Source organism: Sphaerodactylus townsendi, unplaced genomic scaffold (genome assembly GCF_021028975.2).
Source record: "Sphaerodactylus townsendi isolate TG3544 unplaced genomic scaffold, MPM_Stown_v2.3 scaffold_20, whole genome shotgun sequence".
In the NCBI taxonomy this organism is placed as follows: domain Eukaryota; kingdom Metazoa; phylum Chordata; class Lepidosauria; order Squamata; family Sphaerodactylidae; genus Sphaerodactylus; species Sphaerodactylus townsendi.
In genome coordinates this window covers 852,964-873,323 of record NW_025950363.1, presented here as the reverse complement: position 1 = coordinate 873,323, position 20,360 = coordinate 852,964, and the positions used below count along the sequence as shown (strand labels likewise).

At 46.9% G+C, this 20,360-nt stretch overlaps 1 protein-coding gene across 1 annotated transcript in view; it reads right to left on the bottom strand.

The window, feature by feature from the left end:
* The window catches only part of SLC4A4 (solute carrier family 4 member 4), a 260,367-nt gene that overhangs the window by 86,475 nt on the left and 153,532 nt on the right, over nucleotides 1–20,360 (bottom strand). Inside the window, 5 exon segments of the mRNA XM_048482738.1 lie at nucleotides 872–959; nucleotides 9,371–9,551; nucleotides 13,685–13,888; nucleotides 14,522–14,591; nucleotides 17,040–17,253. Of these exon segments, the coding sequence (XP_048338695.1) occupies nucleotides 872–959; nucleotides 9,371–9,551; nucleotides 13,685–13,888; nucleotides 14,522–14,591; nucleotides 17,040–17,253 (757 nt within the window).

Below are 20,360 nucleotides of genomic sequence, written 5' to 3'. Positions count from 1 at the left end.
CTCCAAAGCAGCCATTTTCTCCAAGGTAACTGATCTCTACAAGATCCACCTAGAACATAGGTGTCAAACTCCCGGCCCTCCAGATGTTATGGACTACAGTTCCCATCATCCCCTGCCAGCACCCTGCTGGAAGGGGATGATGGGAACTGTAGTCCATAACATCTGGAGGGCCGGGAGTTTGGCACCTGTGACCTAGAAGATGGCAACCCTGTCAATATAACATGTAGAAGAAGAAGGGTTTAGATTTATACCCCACCTTTCTCTCCTGTAAGGAGACTCAAGGTGGTTTGGAAGTTCCTTTCCCTTCCTCTCCCCACAATACACACCTTGTGAGGTAGGTGGGGCTGAGAGAGTTCAGAGAGAACTGTGACTAGCCCAAGGTCACCCAGCAGGAATGTAGGAGTGCAGAGACACATTAGAATCCACCTGCGCTCATTAAGCATGTGGTTAATAGGTTCAGACATTGAAATCTACATAACTTAAAACATTTGGACTGCACAGTGCTTGTAGCTCCCCATCAGCCTTTTAGGTTAAGCAACTATGTACATCCTTCCTATCACCCCAGTCTTCTGGACCACGACCCCCACCCAGCAGGAATGTAGGAGTGCAGAGACACATCTGGTTCACCAGATAAGCCTCTGCCACTCAGGTGGAGGAGTGGGGAATCAAACCTGGTTCCCCAGATTAGAATCCACCTGCGCTTAACATTGGCTCTCAACTGGAACTGTCTTCAAAATCTTTGTCCGGGGGACTTGCCAAATCCCTAAGCAGTGAAGATTTCCTGGATGCACGGTTAAAATGTTGTTGTTCAGAAGAGAAAATATGTAACAGCCCTACTGGGTAGAATGCCTCACGATGATACGGCGCATACCTCATCGGACATCAAAGTGGCGATGGCGCGGCCAATCTCATGGTACGATTTAGCTTTGCCTTTGGGACCCAGCAAAATGAAGAGAAACCTGATCCCCAAGGGGACGAAAGGAAAAACAAACATAGTTGTGATTCAGGATATTACAGGGGAAGAAGACTTCTGCTCAATTTAATTTGTGCCCACAAAGTTTGATAGCTGGAAGCGGGGACAGTCCATTACATCTGAATAGCTGGAACTAAAAACAACAAAAGGCAAAAACCAAGACAGCTTACATCATTAACTCCAGAGAGATATAAGTACCTACTTACTGGGATCATAAGAACAAAATTATGCACATTATGTCGTTTTTTCAAAGTACAGAGCAGTTTAAAATTCCCACAGAGGGCAGCGAAGTCCTAATGGGACTGAGGTAGTTTAGATGAGCCATCCCACCGACTTCCGAAGGACGGAGCTCATTAAGCATGTGGTTAATGGGTTCAGACATTGAAATCTACATAACTTAAAACATTTGGACTGCACAGTGCTTATAGCTCCCCATCAGCCTATTAGGTTAAGCAACTATGTACATCCTTCAGGGTTAACCACACTTAATAATCAGTTCTGAACTGCAGTTTGAACAAACCAAAGTTTAGTACAGGTTTAGGTACTAAGAGGAGGAAGAGGAAGAAGAAGAAGAGAAGGAGGAGGAGGAGGAGGAGGAGGAGGAGGAGGAGGAGGAGGAGGAGAAGGAGGAGAAGAAGAAGGAGAAGGAGGAGGAGGAGGAGGAGGAGGAGGAGGAGAAGAAGAAGAAGAAGAAGAAGAAGAAGAAGAAGAAGAAGAAGAAGAAGAAGAAGAAGAAGAAGAAGAAGAAGAAGAAGAAGAAGAAGAAGAAGAAGAAGAAGAAGAAGAAGAAGAAGAAGAAGAAGAAGAAGAAGAAGAAGAAGATGATCAGCCTCTGCCACTCAGGTGGAGGAGTGGGGAATCAAACCCGGTTCTCCAGATTAGAATCCACTTGCTCTTAACCGCTACACCACACTGGCTATTCTAGATGGACCATAAGAACATAAGAAGAGTCTGGTGGATCAGACCAATGTAGACCTACTGTACTACTGTAGACAACTATAGCTGCACTAAGATATTTCAACTTAATCTTGATTTCATCTGTTGCCCCAACTTCATAGCACTCTCAAATTATAGAATGTGTATGTCCTACTGATTTACTGAAACATTAATTTTGCAGCTCTACAGCAATGACCCCAATGATGTTTCTACAAAGCCACTATGGGGAAGGAAGGTAGATGAGACTCCTCAAAAATGAACTAAGATGCTGATAAGAAAAAATCCTAAAAAAGGAGAAAAGGGGGAAACGTTAGAAACCACTGGTTTTTTTTAAAGCAAATTAAAATTTGTAACAGAGCTTGTTGTATTGGAGGCCCAAACAAACAGCTCTCTGCTGAGAAGCTCCTGCAAAATCCGCGTCGGCACCTCTGGGACATCCTTGATTGGATTTCACAGGATGCAGCTGCTGGAAATGGCTCATCGCTACTCACCAATGCGCCGTTAATGAGTTTCCCAACTCTGATTAGCACTGATGGCTCAGTTTTGGAGAACACCAGACAACTGCTGGACAAGAATATTTCTCCTGCAGTGAGAAAAATAGCTCTGGAATGGTTTGAGGAGGCTGTGGACTCCCCACAGCCTGGACTCTTTCTCAGGGTCGGCTGCTAAGCACAGGGATTTCTCTCTTTTTTTTTTCTGTTGTGGAGACCAAACGATCATTTCAAGTTATGAAACCAGGATCTCTTGGCAAGTTGCAAAAGTTGGTGGGTTTTCTGAGTTCTTGTGGGTGTTCCATTTGAAGAAGAAGAAGAAGAAGAAGAAGAAGAAGAAGAAGAAGAAGAAGAAGAAGAAGAAGAAGAAGAAGAAGAAGAAGAAGAAGAAGAAGAAGAAGAAGAAGAAGAAAAAGAAGAAGAAAAAGAAGAAGAAAAAGAAGAAAAAGAAAAAGAAAAAGAAGAAAAAGAAGAGGAGGAGGAGGAGGAGGAGGTGGTGGTGGAGGAGTTTGGATTTATACTCCATCTTTCTCTCCTGTAAGGAGACTCAAGGTGGCTTACAAGCTCCTTTCCCTTCCTCTTCCCACAATAGACACCTTGTGAGGTAGGTGGGGCTGAGAGAGCTCTGAGAAAACTGTGACTAGCCCAAGATCACCTAGCAGGAATGTAGGAGTGCAGAAACACATCTGGTTCACCAGATAAGCCTCTGCCACTCAGGCGGAGGAGTGGGGAATCAAACCAGGTTCTCCAGATTACTATCCACTTGCTTTTAACCACTACACCACGCTGGAAGGTTTACTTCCCTGGGCGCCATGATAGCCACTGACACTTTTCCTGGAGTCTGTTTTTAGTGATTTCAGAAAGTGAGCTCCAAAAGCATGCCTGGGCAAATGAGACATGCCCTGCGAATGCTGCATTGGGAGCGGCCAAAACATTGATGGGACCCAGTCCTGATCTGGAAACAGCATAATGTCGGATAAGGTCCTGAGCAGTGAATGCCTTCAACTGGGACCTCTTCCATTCATGATCAGCAACACTATTCTTGGGTCCAGCTTGGATCTTCTGCAAGATGTGCACTGCTTCGAAAACCAGCAGCCCGTCTGGGGATAGGGAAACTTGCCACAAAGTAATGCCAGTTCAAACATTTTTATTAGCAGAGCTGAAGAAATGGAGAGGTGGGACTGTTTTTTAGGCAGCTGTCTTGCAGCTCCCCTAATGTCTTCTTCCATTGTGCGAAATGGCAGCTCAGATTCCACAAGGGCGTAAAAATGGCTTCTACCATAGAGTTTTTGTCCAAATACCAAAGTGTCCCTACTTTTCCAGTAATGTGATGATGTAACTTCCTGAGCACACTGGAAGTGATGTCACTGCATCACCCAAAACACTGGCTTCCTAACTGCTGCTAAATCCCCCCACTCCCTGCTGGTTTCCACTAACAGAGGCCCTTTCCGCACGGGCCAAAAACAGCGCCCTGGGGACGGCAAAAACACCATCCCTAGGGAGCTGTTCGTATGGGGGTGCTGCTGCATTGCAGCAGCGCTGCCCTCGCTCCCCCCCAGCGGCGCAAAGCCGCTGTTTCCCAACCTCACTCCCCAAGCAAGGTTTTCTGGAAACAGCGGCTTCCACAGCAGCGACTGGAAGGCACCATCTCCTTTCCCGAATGCCTTACCTTCCCTCCGACCTTCCGGTGCATCGCCCAGGCCTGGGGACACGCCCCCCTGCCCTGTGATGTCACACAGGGAAGGGGGCGTGTCCCCTGGCCTGGGCAACGCACCAGAAGGTCGGAGGGAAGGGAAAGGCGTTCAGGCGACGGCGCAGCGCTGCGCAGTCTTCCCTGCCCCTCCTGGGACCATTCATGTGAACGGTCCTGGAAGTCGCGTCGGCACCGTGTCATGCTTGCCCCACAGTGGCCCGATGCAGAAATGGCCAGAATCTTGAAAAGGCCACAAGCGTCCTTGTCAGTTATTCTGTCAATAACCGTTTTCCCCCCAATGACCCTTGTCAAGTCCTACCCCCCAAACCCTCCCTCCCTCAACATTGCCCCTCCCTCTGGTGAAAGATTTGAACACCAAATTTCAAACTCTGAAGACATAGCAAATTCTCTCCCCAGATCTACAACCGCTCCAATTTCCTAGTGGATTCCAAACCCAAAGTTTGATCACAGATATGTAATCAGCAGGAAAATACAACACCCCCTCCTTTACCCCCACCCCTCAAAATATGTATGTTTACAGTACATGCCTGGCATTAAAAAGTAATCTGGTGCCTGAAATTAAATTACAGAGGTTTTATTTTTATACTGACCACATTAGCCTATTAGTGTCACATAAAATGTGTGGTTATGCATATTAATGTTATATTAAATAGCACATTATCTGTGGTAAAAACCAGAAACCAGCAGGCTAACATGTATCTGCTAGAGGGAACAGGAAATTTGGCCAGAATTCACACACAGATTGGGATCCACAGATCTTCTCTAGACACAGCCAAGGAAGGGCTGAATGGGACCAGTGGTACGTTTTGACTCTCTTTCCTTTAAGCAATTTCAAAAAAAGTTTACCATGCTACCTCAGATAGATTAAAGTCCAATGTTTTTGGGAGTACATGGAACTAATTGTGCTTCCAGTTTGATGCCACTACAGGTAAGCTGGAAAGCTGCAATTCTGGAAAGCTGCAATTCTGGTCGATTCAGCACTTGGGTTATTGACCTAAGTTCGAGCTGCGTTCGACCTAAGTGCTCTGCACAACCACTAGGATCGACATGGTTTTGTACCAGCTTCGCCCCATGTGATGGTCAAATTTCCGACTCCAGTTGGGAACCACGCTCGAACTCAGCTCGATTCCAGTAAAGTGCGGAATCTCTGGTGCCAGGAGTCCCCCATTCAGCCAATCACAGCTGAGTGTTTCGGGCATGCGTACAGCTGGCCAATCAAAAAACGCCACCTTCGTTCCTCCATTCCTGTGGCAGTTTTTTTTAATAATGTGTGTGGGGATAGACGGAACATGGCCATAGAACAGTAGCCAATCAGAGCGATGAAGAGGCACAGGATGATTTTGCCCTCTGAGCTGGGATCAAGCTGGTTTCAGTGGGGAACAACAATGGCTTCGACCTAGGTCAGTACCCTTCTCAGGGAACTGGGTCGAACCTATTTTACTCGTGTGCGGAATCGCCCTCTGATAGAACCAAACGGGGCAGGTGGAATACAGTAGGGCAAATTACCAGAGTCATAATGCAAAGGCAGGCTATAGCCCCTTCCGCACATGCAGAATAATGCACTTTCAATCCACTTTGCAATGCACTTTGCAGTTGAATGGATAGATTTGCCCCTAGATTTGCTCCAAAACCTCCAGTTGTTCTCTGTTGAAAACAGGGTGCTGGACTAGATACCGGACTTAATCTATGCAGGCTGTGTCTCTGATTGCTGGGACTGGGCATCAGAGGAAGAGCTGGTGTGTCATATTAGTCAGAGTGTTTAGAGCCAGCGTGGTTGTAGTGGTTAAGAACGGTGAAGAACCAGGTTTGATTCCCCGCTCCTCCAAATGAGCAGTGGACACTTATTTGGTGAACCGGATTGGTTTCCCTGCTCCTCTACATGAAGCCTGCTGGGCGACCTTGGGCCAATCACGGTTCTCTCAGAAATCTCTTAGCTCCAGTGGCATAGGAGGTTAAGAGCTCGTGTATCTAATCTGAAGGAACCGGGTTTGATTCCCAGCTCTGTGAGCTGTGGAGGCTTATCTGGGGAATTCAGATTAGCCTGTGCACTCCCACACACGCCAGCTGGGTGACCTTGGGCTAGTCACAGCTTCTCGGAGCTCTCTCAGCCCCACCCACCTCACAGGGTGTTTGTTGTGAGGGGGGAAGGGCAAGGAGATTGTCAGCCCCTTTGAGTCTCCTGCAGGAGAGAAAGGGGGGATATAAATCCAAACTCTTCTTCTTCTTCTACCTCACAGGGTGTCTGTTGTGGGGAGAGGAAGGGAAAGGAGTCCGTAAGCCACCTTGTATCTTCTTATAGGTGTAAGGGCTATTTTTTTGGTCGTTATCTACACGTGACCCCTCTGCATCTGAACATGTGGAGAGGGAGAGCAGCTAGTGGTTTTCTATTCTAGTTCCCTTTCTATCTTATCCCCCCCCCCAAAAAAAATGGGAGACATGAAGCTGAGAGACAGCGACGACTTCAAGGTGACCCAGAGACCTTCATGAACTAACTTCTCCCTGCTGAAAACCCAGCTCTCAAAGCATGGCCCCTGCTGGGTTGCGTATAAGTAGCTCGCTAATTAAATCAGGGCCTGAACCGTTTCATGGGTTTTTAAAAGAAACAGCCATGACATCATGCCTTCCGGGAGGACACTCTCGTTTCAATTAATCCAGAGGTCATTAATTAATTTACTTGAACGTTTTCTATCCTGCCCCCTGGAACAAGCTCGTGGTGGCTTTCGACACTGCTGAAGCATATATGATTAAAAAAATATTCCAATTTTCAAAAAAGAATCCAGCAGTGCCAAATTCATCCCTAACCCCCAAATCTGCACCACTTCTTAGCTGAGACTAGCCAATAGGTCTGAATATAGAATCATAGAGTTGGAAGACACCCCCAGGGCCATCAAGTCCAACCCCCTACAATGCAGGAACACACAATCAAAACCCTCATAAGAACATAAGAACAAGCCAGCTGGATCAGACCAGAGTCCATCTAATCCAGCACTCTGCTACTCGCAGTGGCCCACCAGGTGCCTTTGGGAGCTCACATGCAGGAGGTGAAAGCAATGGCCTTCTGCGGCTGTTGCTCCTGAGCACCTTGTCTTCTAAGGCATTTGCAATCTCAGATCAAAGAGGATCAAGATTGGTAGCCATAGATCGACTTCTCCTCCATAAATCTGTCCAAGCCCCTTTTAAAGCTATCCAGGTTAGGGGGCCATCACCACCTCCTGTGGCAGCATATTCCAAACACCAATCACACGTTGCGTGAAGAAGTGTTTCCTTTTATTAGTCCTAATTCTTCCCCCCAGTATTTTCAATGTATGCCCCCTGGTTCTAATATTGTGAGAAAGAGAGAAAAATTTCCCGACATATGTTCATCCAGCCTGTGTTTAAAAACCTCCACAGGAGACTCCACCACACTCCGAGGTAGTGAATTCCATTGCTGAACAGCCCTTACTGTCAGGAATATGCTGCCACAGGAGGTGGTGATAACCCTAGCCTGGGTAAAAGGGGCTTGGACAGATTTATGGAGGAGAAGTCGATTTATGGCTACCAATCTTGATCCTCCTTGATCTGAGATTGCAAATGCCTTAACAGTCCAGTTGCTCGGGAGCAACAGCCGCAGAAGGCCATTGCTTTCCCATCCTGCATGTGAGCTCCCAAAGGCACCTGGTGGGCCACTGCGAGTAGCAGAGAGCTGGACTAGATGGACTCTGGTCTGATCCAGCTGGCTTGTTCTTATGTTCTTATGAAGTTCTTCCTAATGTTTAGGTGGAATCTCTTTTCCTGCACCTTGAATTCATTACTCCGTGTCCTAGTCTCTGAGGCAGCAGAAAACAAGCTTGCTCCCTCCTCAACATGGCATCCCTTCAGATATTTAAACATAGAACTTCTCCAAAAGGTCCCAAGGGACGGGTGCAAAGGATCCTCATTCAATAGCTTCTAGGGCTCCTGCAATACAAGTTCTAATTATTGCTGATGACAAAAAGAATTTATCCAGTATGGTAGTGACCATTAAGAACATGTACTAGGTAAATCTGCACTCATATGTGCACTAACTGTAAAATACCATAATCCAAGAGCTGAAGGCTAACAGGATTATGGGGACACACATATGTGGGGAGGTGCACAGCAGCTGATGGCACAACCAGTATGCAATGTGCAAGGTTGCCTAATGGCCCCGTGGGATCCAGGAACGGGGCAGAACAATGCGGCAAATGTGAGGCAGGTGGGCTGAAAGATTTTGGAGAGAACCCAGGAGGCTTCATGTGGAGGAGTGAGGAATGAAACACGCTTTATAAGAACATAAGAACGAGCCTGCTGGATCAGACCAGAGTCCATCTAGTCCAGCACTCTGCTACTCGCAGTGGCCCACCAGGTGCCTTTGGGCTTCTCTGGATTAGAGTTTGCCATTTTTAAACACTACTCCCAGTGGTGGGATCCAAAAATTTTAGTAACAGGTTCCCATGGTGGTGGGATTCAAACTGTGGCATAGCGCCAATGGGGCTGGGCGGGGCGCGACGGGGCATGGCCGGGCATTCCGGGGCGGGGCATTGCTGGGTAGGGCTGTGGCAAGGACGCAGCCGCTGTGCCAGTCCTTGGGCGGGAAACGAATGCACACAGGCGCAGGCTGCCACGCACGCCGGTGCACCTCCTGCTAGACTGCTTCAAGTTCTGCGTGCTACTGCTGAGAGGAGGGGCGTAACTAAGGCAAAAATCAGGTGGCAAAATCACCAATTAGTAACCCCCTCTCAGCACACACAAATAATTAGTAACCTACTCTTGGGAACCATGAGAACCTGCTGGATCCCACCTCTGACTATGCCACACTGGCTTTCCACTACCACTGAAAACAACACTCCACCTTTCTCTCCAGTGGGGACCCACTGTACCTTACAACTTTTTCTGCTCCATTTTATTCTCACAACAGCCCTGTAAAATAGGCTAGGATGAGTGTACGGGACTGATCCAAGATTCCATGGCAGGGGGGAGGTTTACATTCGAGTCTTCCGGTTCCCAGTCTGACACCGTGACCTCTACATTGCACTGGCTTTGGGAACTACTAGCCATGGCATTTGTTATTAATCCACCGTCATTGCTACGTAAATCTCCAAAAGGACTTCTTCCAGAACTTTCCGTGAAAAACCATAAGGATTTGGAGAGCGGTGTGGTTATTTTTAAGTGCAAATCAAGTTTTTTCTCCCTTTTCTTTTTTTATGATATGACTTGTAAACTCAAGTGTTGTGACGTGACACTTGAGTCACCTCTTACCGGGTGGGGACAGGAACTTCTGTTAGAGCACCGAGCATAACTGCTTGTTGTAGCCGAACGAAGGCAATGAAAGGGTTTTCCAAGAAGTCGACCTCTCCGACCAGCACGTTGGAGGCCTCGGCGTCCCGAGGCAACTTCTTCATGAACTTATTCTTCAGCTGCAAAAAGAGAAAGAAGGACATTCAATGGGCCCATTCAATCAGTCGTCACGAATAAGCTCTTGACTTCTCGACAGGTGACAAAAGACAGGTGTGATACCTTTCACTGGGTTGACCTGTTGGCTCTACAGGAAAGGTGCACATTTTTGCACTCAACAGAAAACTGGCCCAGTGGAGAAGCAATGGGTTGATCTTTTAGATGAAATTTATTTCTTCGTAGTGTTTATAAGCCTGATCTTCTCCCCAAAAGGGGAGGGGGATCCAATTAGAATCTGAGTCTCTGGGGAAAGCAGGCCGGCCTGTACTCCTTCCCTAAGCCATGCCATTCTTCCCACTCCACCCTATTCTTCCAAGACTGCCCTAAAAGCAGATAGTTGGTCCTCAAGTCCATCTCAAAATCAAACACAAAAACACAAGAAGCTACCACATGGTGAATTGGACCACTGGTCCGTCAAGATCACTATTGTCTATTGGCCATGCTGGCAGGGGCTGATGGGATTTGTAGTCCATGAACATCTGGAGAGCCGCAGGTTGCAGACCCCTCTAGCATAAGCATAAGCATTTATTGTCATTGTGCACGCACAGCGAAAATTTACAGCAGCATTCCTCGATGCACACAATTCCAGACTCATACCCCATCCTCACTTTCCCCTTCCTCCACCCATCACTACACAGCCCCAAACACATCAGCACGAAGCCCCGGAGTTCGGCATCGCCACAGCTCTAGAGTAGAAGCTGTCTCTAAGCCTCTTTGTCCTAATTTTTATAGACCTGTATCGTCTGCCAGATGGTAACAGTTCAAAAAGAGAGTGTGCTGGATGAGACGGGCATCTCAGAATATTTTGGGCTTTCTTTAGGCTTCAGGAATTATAGAGTTCTTCCAAGGAGGGGAGAGGGCAGCCGATAATCCTCTGTGCAGTAGTGATCACCCTTTGGAGCGCCTTCCTATCCGCCACTGTGCAACTGGAGAACCATACACAGATGCAGTAGATTAAGACACTCTCTATAGCACAGCGGTAAAAGGACACCAGGAGTTTTCCATTCAGTTGTTGTTTCCTTAACAGTCTTACGATAGTACAGTCTTTGCTGGGCCTTCTTACCCACCGCGGCAGTCTGTAGCCCCAGGTCAAGTCCTCTTTAATCATGACGCCCAGAAATTTAAAACTAGCCACCCGCTCTACTTGACAGCCTCTCCAGAGACTCAAGGAGATGTTTTTCACATCATCTTCTGCCCATCCTTTATAACTGGAGATGCCTGGGATAGAACCTGAAGCCTTCTGAATGCAAAGTGAAGGCTCTTCCACTGAGTCACGCTGAGTCAGACTGGGGCATCCTATAACAAAGGGACTCCCCAGCTATGCAGAAAGATGATACTTTGTAAACTAGCCACAAGAAGATAAAAACAGCCTGTTGTGGACTGGGTATCTTCCAGGAGGCACACGATAATAAAGCAGTTGAGAGTCAAGTAAAGACAATGGAAGGAGAAGTGATTATTCTGCACAGGTATCTCAGGGATTTCCTTATTTCCTTCCCCTCCCATGAGTCTCTTAGGCAGCCTCACACAGAGTTGCCCCTCCTTGATCAGATGGCAGCCAAGCAAATCAGGTCAATTCAAAACTTTGCTGCCTACACAAGGTCTCAAGTCGTTCAGGTGCAGGAATTTTGCCCAGGAGTGGCCCTGCTTTTCATTGTCTTTGAAGACTTTGCCCATAATTTCTGTTTAGCTCTGAAATGACCCATTAGGACAGAGAAGTCCTCCTACGTAGACACCATGAAGGTGTTCCTCTAGTATTTATCTACACCAGAACAAACCTAGCAGTCAAGGCAACTCCAGAATTACAATCTTGTATCCGCTGAGACTTTTATTGGAAAGGTCCACGGAACACGAGATTACCAGACAATGGAGATCAGCCCCCCCCCCCATTCCATGGGTCCCCAATATTATCGGGACCCATTATTGGGACCCATGGGTCCTCAATATCATCGGGACCCACTACCTCTCCCTCCTCCTTCTAGGAGGATTAGGTTTAAGTGAAATGCCTATCTTAGGACACAACTGCTGTTTTTATTATATTTATGGAAGCTGTATTATGATGATGTTATATATGGTTTTATGTTGTACACCGCCCAGAGCACTGTATATTGAATCAAAATAATAATAATAATAATAATAATAATAATAATAATAATAATAATAATAATAATATAATAATAATAATAATAACAATAATAATAATAATAATAAGAAGAAGAAGAAGAAGAAGAAGAAGAAGAAGAAGAAGAAGAAGAAGAAGAAGAAGAAGACGACAACGACAACGACAACGACAACGACGACAACCACAGAAAATGAAGAAGCAAAAATACTCTGGGACTTTAGAATACAGACAGACAGACACCTGGCACACAACACCCCAGACATAACAGTAGTAGAGAAAAAACATGTTTGGATCATAGATGTTGCTGTGCCAGTTGACAGCAGGGAGTAGGAGGACAAAGAGAGCTGGAAAAGATCACAAAAATACAAGGACCTACAAATTGAAGTTGAATCGATTGTGGGCAAAAAAAGAAAGACAACAGTAATCCCACCTTAGTTAGTCGGTTGCTCTAGGAGGGAATCCCAAGAAATCTTGAAAAAAAACATCTGGAAAGCTCTAAACTTGGACAGAACATCAGTCCACATGCCGCTAAGAAAGCTGCACTTCTAGAACTGCACATATTCTATGCAAATACCTCTAATATCCTAGGGTCCATTGGAAGGACTCGATATTCAGAGATGAATTCCAGACACTTGTGCTGTGTTGTTATGTGTATAATAATACGTCGATACATCACACAGTCCTAGATGCTTGGGAAGTGTCCGACGTGTGATGTAATACAAAATCCAGCATATTGATCTTGTTTGCTGTGTATAACTGTTTTATAATAATAATAATAATAATAATAATAATAATAATAATAATAATAATAATAATAATAATAATAATAATGAATAACTGTAGAAAATTACCACTTTGGAGGATGGACTCTATGGCATTGCTCCCAGTGGCGTAGCGCCAATGGGGCAGCGGCGGGTGTGGGATGCCCTGGGTGCACGCCTGTGCAGAGGCATGGCCGGGGTGTGACGGGGCCGTTCTGGGGCAGGGGACAGGCAGGGGCGTGGCAGGAGCGCAGAGCGCAGTGTGACCCAGGCGCAGTTCCCCCTCGCTCCACTCTTGCTTGCTCCCCACCCCAAACCCCGCCCTCCCAAGCTCTACCTCCAAGTCTCCAAGTATTTCCCAACCCAGAAATGACTACCTTACCAAAGGGCCATATGCAGCCTCCAGAGGATAAGAGGGCATGTTATGAGACCAACACATGGTTGCAATATGTACAATATTTCTAGGACTGGATTTATATCTCGTGTGAAACGCCACAATAACTGGGAGTGCGACCCAAACTGTACATCAGCCTACTCATTCGAAATGGAATCTCACAACTATAAATGTGTGTGTTGCCACAGAATAATGCACACTTGCGATGTTTTTAACCAGTACCTGAACCGCAACTGAGGCTCATTCCGCACATGCAAACTGCTTTCAGTGCTCTTTGAACCTGTGCGGAATAGCAAAATCCACTCGCAAACAGTTGTGAAAGTGGTTTGAAAACGCATTATTTTGCGTGTGCGGAAGGGGGCCGAGAGTCAATGTAAAGGCATACCCTGTTTCCCCTAATATAAGACATCCCCGAAAAATAAGACATAGTAGAGGTTTTGCTGAAGTGCGAAATATAAGGCATCCCCCGAAAGTAAGACATAGCAAAGTTTTTGTTTGGAAGCATGCCTGACAAACAGAACACAGAAATATAAGACATCCCCTGAAAATAAGACATGGTGCATCTTTGGGAGCAAAAATTAATATAAGACACTGTCTTATATTCGGGGAAACACGGTAAGTGAGGAAGGAGAAAAACATTCGTGAAATGAGATACAGCCCCAAAAGCTCCTTCACAGGGTGGATGGAATTTGCAGCCTGACATGATAAATTGACTTCAGATGGTTCAAGGAGAGAAAAGTTTCCACAACTTTACGTTTTAAAAACATAAAGATGGAAGGATAATGCAGATGTAATTATTCATCCCGTCCTTGGCGTTCCAGCCACTGTTACAAATGCAGCAATACGTTTATCCCTGTCGGAAACATTATGAACCCACAGCTTCAGGGGGAAGCACGAAGAATCTGAGGCCCACTCCGCACGGACCAGTGAAGCGGCTGCACACCAGGATAAATTATCCTGGTGCAGCCCCAGGGCTGTTCGCACGCTTCCGGGAGGGTGGCCCCGGAGCTGCCGCAGCCTCCGGAAGTGCCTCCACATGGAGGCGTGTCCTTTAAAAAAAACATACCTTCTCTCCCTGCACAGCTCCACAGTGACGAGGAAGAAGAAGAAGAGTTTGGATTTATATCCCCCTTTTCTCTCCTGTAGGAGACTCAAAGGGGCTGACAATCTCCTTGCCCTTCCCCCCTCACAACAAACACCCTGTGAGGTGGGTGGGGCTGAGAGAGCTCCGTAGAGCTGTGACTAGCCCAAGGTCACCCAGCTTGCGTGTGTGGGAGTGCACAGGCTAATCTGAGTTCCCCAGATAAGGCTCCAAAGCTCAGGTGGCAGAGCTGGGAATCAAACCCGGTTCCTCTAGATTAGAGGAGACACACTCCCACAGCCACGGCGACGCTTCAGGGGTCGGAGGGTCACAGGGGCGCGTCTCCTCATTCCTGAGGAGATGCACAGGGATAGAAGGTATTTTTTAAAAAAATAAAGGACGCACCTAAAAATGGCACCTCCCGGCCAGTGACGTTTGCTCAGCACCGGGTACAAATCGGTGTGTTTTTTTTTAAAAAAAACCTCGCTCATTTAGCAAGTTTCAAAAACACCAGTTTGGGGCGGGGGAAGCACGGTGATGCCTCATTTCGGGGGAGGCAGCCGTGTAAAGTTCTCCCCCCCAACCAGTGTTTTTACTGGACCTGCACCGGTGTTGTTGGCCCGTGCTGAGCGGGCCAGAGCACTGGAGTCCGTGAGGCGGGTGGGGTCACACTGCATTTAACAATAATAAGACTTTAGACCTCTCCACTTTTATTGTTGGAGGGTTCAAACTTTCAGGATGCAGAGAGGTAGGATATTTTTTAAAAAATGTGTATTTGGGGTTTTAAAAAGAACTCAGAGCAAGGCTGTCTCTGGGTCTTTTTGTCCCCAGCTAGTTTGTGGGTCAGCCTGAACACCGGGGGGAGCTCCAGATAAAGCTCCAAAAGGGTGGCTGAGGTCATGACACTGCTAACAAATGAGACGCTAAGCTTTTAAGTCATGGCTGCCCATCTCCAAATCACAGCAGAGCAGCTGCTGCATTACAGCATGGCAGGGTTACACAACCGGGCCCAGGGGAGAGGCCAAAGTGGCTGAAATGGTTGTCAACCCGAGCGATGCTCCCCTGAGCTCTTCCTTTCTGCGGCTTCAAGGCAATGGCGGCTCTCTTGAAGCGTCACTGCAGGGGCAGGGCTGGATACATCCCTAATAGCAGAGATTTCTTGGAACGAGATGCAGGTGCCAAGGAATACGGAAAACTTTGCCGAGTTATGTGGCTTTTTAAAAAAAAAAACTTCAGCCAATTCCTCCTCCCTTCTGCAATCGAAGAAAACGTGTAGTTTTGCACCTGAAAATGTCATCGTTCTTTCCCCCAGTTCTGCATTTGGCTACGCTGGTATTTTCAATAGCTCTTTTCTGAGATTACGGCTAGAATGCTGGGCTCCAAATCTCTCGTTAATTAAAGAGCCAGATGCTCTTTAACCCCTGCCTCAGCCAGCTCACAATCTAAATGCAGAGGATGTGTGTACGAAAGGAAGGCAAAAAGAGAGGGCACAGAAAGAAGGAAAGAGAAGGGTAACAAGCATTGAATGTAAGACAATGTGGTTACACTTCCTTGGGCATTGTTTGGGAGGAAGAGGAAGAGGAGTAATAGTAGTTTGGATTTATATCCCCTCTTTCTCTCCTGCAAGGAGACTCAAAAGGGCTTACAAACTCCTTTCCCTCCCCTCCCCCACAACAAACACCCTGCGAGGTGGGTGGGGCTGAGAGAGCTCCGAAGAGCTGTGACTAGCCCAAGGTCACCCAGCTGGCGTTTGTTGGAGTGCACAAGCTAACCTGGTTCACCAGATAAGCCTCCACAGCTCAAGCGGCAGAGAGGGGAATCAAACCTGGTTCTCCAGATTAGAGTGCACCTGCTCTTAACCACTACACCACACTGGAAGAAGACCAAGGTACGAAACTATCTGGCTTGCACACTTTTACTCCTCCCATCTTCCTCCAATAAGATGAGGAGGAGCATGCATGGTTCTCCTCTTTCCGCTTTTCCTCACAACAATCTTTCCCAATAGTGGCCACCAGAGATGTTATAGCTGGGATTAAACTTGTGATCTACAAATTATGTGGTCTTCCACTGATGTTAGGCCCCTCTCCAATTACAATGATATTCCAGCCACCTGGCAAAATGAGCATCGTAAAACGAATCCACCATCTAGATACTGCCAACTTTAAACAGCCGAAACTAAAACAGAATCTAAATATTAAGCAATCTAAAGCTGCGATAAAATACACTATCAGCCGCTTTGGGAGCGATGCATGAATTCCAAAATTTGGCCACTTCTTCACGCAACATGTGATTGGTGTTTGGAATATGCTGCCACAGGAAGTGGTGATGGCCACTAACCTGGATAGCTTTAAAAGGGGCTTGGACAGATCTATGGAGGAGAAGTCCATTTATGGCTACCAATCTTGATCCTCTTTGATCTGAGATTGCAAATGCCTTAACAGTCCAGGTGCTCGGGAGCAACAGCCGCAGAAGGCCATTGCTTTCACCTCCTGCACGTGAGCTCCCAAAGGCACCTGGTGGGCCACTGCGAGTAGCAGAGAGCTGGACTAGATGGACTCTGGTCTGATCCAGCTGGCTTGTTCTTATGTTCTTATGTTCTTATGGCCTCACGGAAAAAGATGCCTGAAATCCATACACCACCATCAAACAAGCGCGAGACTTGAACAGTTAGGCAAAAGGAAGATCCTTTTCATCGAGCTCTGTAGGGTAAAGCAGGGCTCTTCCAGCAGCTGGAAGAGGTTAAAGAATCGCAGACTCAAGGAAAAAGCTAAAGAGCCCTTCAACAATCTATCAATGAACTGAGCTCTGAACAACAGGAAGTCCTGGACATAACGCGGATAGGCCGAGCATGGCCTTTATCCGAGCCAATTTCTTTTTACACTTTAGAATAAGCTTTGGCATTGATGAAAAAGCCGCTTTCCTGTTGATATGGAAACACAGGAGTCAGGGACAAATAAGAAGAGAGTTTTGTGTGCATCATCCATTCAAAAGTCCAGCTGGCCACACTCACACCCGTGACATTATCATCCTGGAATCTTGTGGCAGGGGCTTGAAAGACGAACCTATTTCTCTCCTCATGCATGTTCTAAATAAAATCCACTACAAACTTCTTAACGCACATTTTCTTCCTCGCTTCTTTCCATAAGGCCCTTCGTGAAAACGGACGGAGGAGCGCGGCCGGCCAAGATTGCTTTTGCAAACGTTTCATTGACCTTTCCATAGTTCAAACAGGAGCAGTCGAGGATGCAGAAACGTCCCCAAGATTCGTCCCCCTTTGGGGCTGCCAAGGACATTCCAACAAAGTGCAGAGAACGGAGCGATTTCAGCTGAGCCCTGGGAATGCAGGCATTGTTAGATTGGGGAGGGTGCATAAGAGTCCCCCTTCTCACAGGGTGTCTGCATAATCTTCCAACGAGAGAAGTTTTCGGAAGAGCAGAGGATTAGGGTTAGTTCAGGATACACTTTTACGACGGAAGAATCTGTTTCTGTTTTCAAACGAGACGGGAGAGCCAAACACTTGCTTTAAAAAAAAAAAGGATGTGCGTGCCAAACTCCATTTTCTCGAAAATATACACACAGAAAAATGCTTCCAAAGCCATTCCCTCCTTTGCGGACTATGTACAAAGCTTGGACTGGAGCTAAGGTTGCCAATCTCCAGGTGTGGCCTGGAGATATCCTGGTAGGAGCAGCAGTGGCGTAGTGGTTAAGAGCAGGTGCGCTCTAATCTGGGGGACTGGGGTTTGATTCCCCACTCTGCCACTTGAGCTGTGGAGGCTTATTTGGGGAATTAGATTAGATTATTTGGGGACTTAGATCGAGCCCTTCGGGGATGAGGAGGCCTATAAATCCAACCAATAAATAAATAAATAAATAGATTAGCCTGTGGGTGACCTTGGGCTAGTGACCTTGGGCTAGTGAGTCACAGTTCTTCAGAGCTCTCTCAGCTCCACCTTCTCCACAAGATGTCTGTTGTGGGGAGAGGAAGGGAAAGGAGCTTGTAAGCCACCTTGAGTCTCCTTACAGGAGAGAAGGGCGGGATATAAATCCAAACTCTTCTTCTTCTAGACGACGGTGATTTTTATTATTTGCATCATTCTTTTTGTTCTTTGCTTCTGTTCCAGCAAATTACAGCTTTTATTACCGGTCTCTTTGTTTGGCCAGCCAGCAGCCAACGGAAATAGCAAAGGGGTTCAGTTGCCGATCGCTACCTGCATTTCCCATGTGCCTGGGTAAGTCTAGCAAACAGCTACATTCTCTATCCGGCTGGCCAGGGGATGGATTTGGCTCAGTGCATTAGTGGCAAGAGACCCAAAAGGTCCACAGGGCAGAGTTACAACCTTCCAAGTCTACTGAAGGCAACAGATGCAGCTGAATGTCATTCCTGGTTAGAAATGCCCCGCATAACATTTTTTGAAAATTATCCTTGGTTTGCACTCCAGGAAGGTGTCTACAAAAAAACTCTGTAAAGGAAATGACAAAAACAGACGGTAAAATTCTCACGGTAATGTAATTGTAGCAAGGGAGCAGCAGTGGCTTAGGAGGCTGAGACCATGTGTTTCTAATCTGAGGCAGAACTAGGGTTTGGATCTCCCTGCTCTGCTTGAGCTGTGGAGGTGGCTTCTCTCTCTGGGGAAATCAGGATTAGCCCACACTCCGGTATTAACACACGCCTAGCCTAGCACCTTTGGTCTAGTCAAGCAGTTTCCTTTGAGTCTTCCCTCTCAAGAATTCCTGCACCCACCGCCACAGGGTGTTTGTTGTGAGGGGGGAAGGGCAAGGAAGCCCCTTTGAGTCTCCTGCAGGAGAGAAAGGGGGGATATAAATCCAAACTCTTCTTCTTCTTCTTCTTCTTCTAAGTGCCAAGAAAGGTAGAAGTGACAGTTCTATTTTCAGAGAATCTGAGAAAAGGGAAGCAGGCAGAATCATTCTGAACAGCATAGAATTAGGACAAGCAGAGCATCAAAACACCTGAAGCCGCTAAGAAGACACAAAGAACAGAGTCCAGGAACAGAAACTAGGCCCAGACTGAAAAACCCACAACAGCTGGTCTGTGGAGAGCAGAGAATCCAACAATATTTTGGAGAGCAGAGAATTCCAGCTGTGAAAGCCTTGGACAATATAAAAAAATGGAAATTTTAGGAGATACTAAAATATATTCAATACTTACTGTCTAGCCAAACCTAAACCAATTCTACTGCTTCAGCAACGTTAAAATATCATTTATAACCTAATTAGAATATAAAATACTATATTAGACACATTTATGGAATGTCAGAGTTATAAATGCCTTCATGCCTTATCCAAAGGGAGAGGCAGGGCTGGAGCAGGGGTGGGGCAAACCATTTTCTGCAAGGGGCCTTTAAGAAACAGAAAATATTAGGAGGGTCAAGTCAAAAGGCTTGGGAATCTCAATTCTGCAATAGGGGCTGATAAGGGATAGAGCCAGGTGCAATAGGATCAATCCTTGGAATCAGTGGCAGCGTGTCCTGCATACAGCACCATTTGGCACAGCAATCACAGGCTTGTCCTACCTGCAAAGCAGCCATCCCACCGAACTACTGGGCAAGCTGGGAGGACTTAAGTCCCTGGATCCTACTTTTCATTGACTGGTGCTTTTGAAAGCCCTGCAGAAGCTGGTTGCCTTGGTTGCCGGCTTCTGCGGGGCTTTCAAAGGCGCCTTGCTCCCCAGCAAGGCAGGGGGGCTGGGGTCAGGGCTCCATCCATCCAGCAATGAATGGCCTCGTGGGCCAGAGTAATGCCTCCCAGCAGGTCAGCCGCTGGAGGGATCAGCACGGCCTTGTCCCAGTGGAGGGGACAGATGTGCCGGCAGCCTCCTGTCCCTCAGCCCTGCTGTGGTTAAGACCAGGCCGTGGGGCAACTACGCTGGTGTCCCAAAACAGATGCCAACCTGAGAGGGTGAGCTGGGGCATTCCCAGGGGCGGAGCCGACCTTAGTGGACTCCCTCCCAGGGTTTTGGGCCAAAGTATGGCGCCACAGCTCACCCTCTCAGGTTGGCATCTGTTTTGGGACTTGGGGTCTTCCAGCAGTGGGGGGGTGGGGGGTAGGGGGTTTGGGTCTTAAGTGATATATAGTTCTTCAACATGCCCACCTTGTCTTCAAACACACTTCACTCACTCTAGAAGAGAAAATATTTCCCAAGAATCTTTTTTTCCCCCAACACTTCCCAAAATGTCTAACTTTTCTATTGGAAAAATTGAAAAAAGGCTTCGGGGGGAAAAAAATTAGGGACACCCACCTTCCAGATTTTTTTTTAGTTGTTTAGGGTTTTTTCCTGGGCTTTCCACTGCTCAACAAAAAAAAAACCCAATCACAAAACAAAGGGGCTTGCTAAATTGCTGCAAAAACAGAGAACCGTCATTAAAATTCCCCCTGCAATTCTGTCTTTTTCCTTCCCTGAACTTTTTGAAGGAATAGTCAAC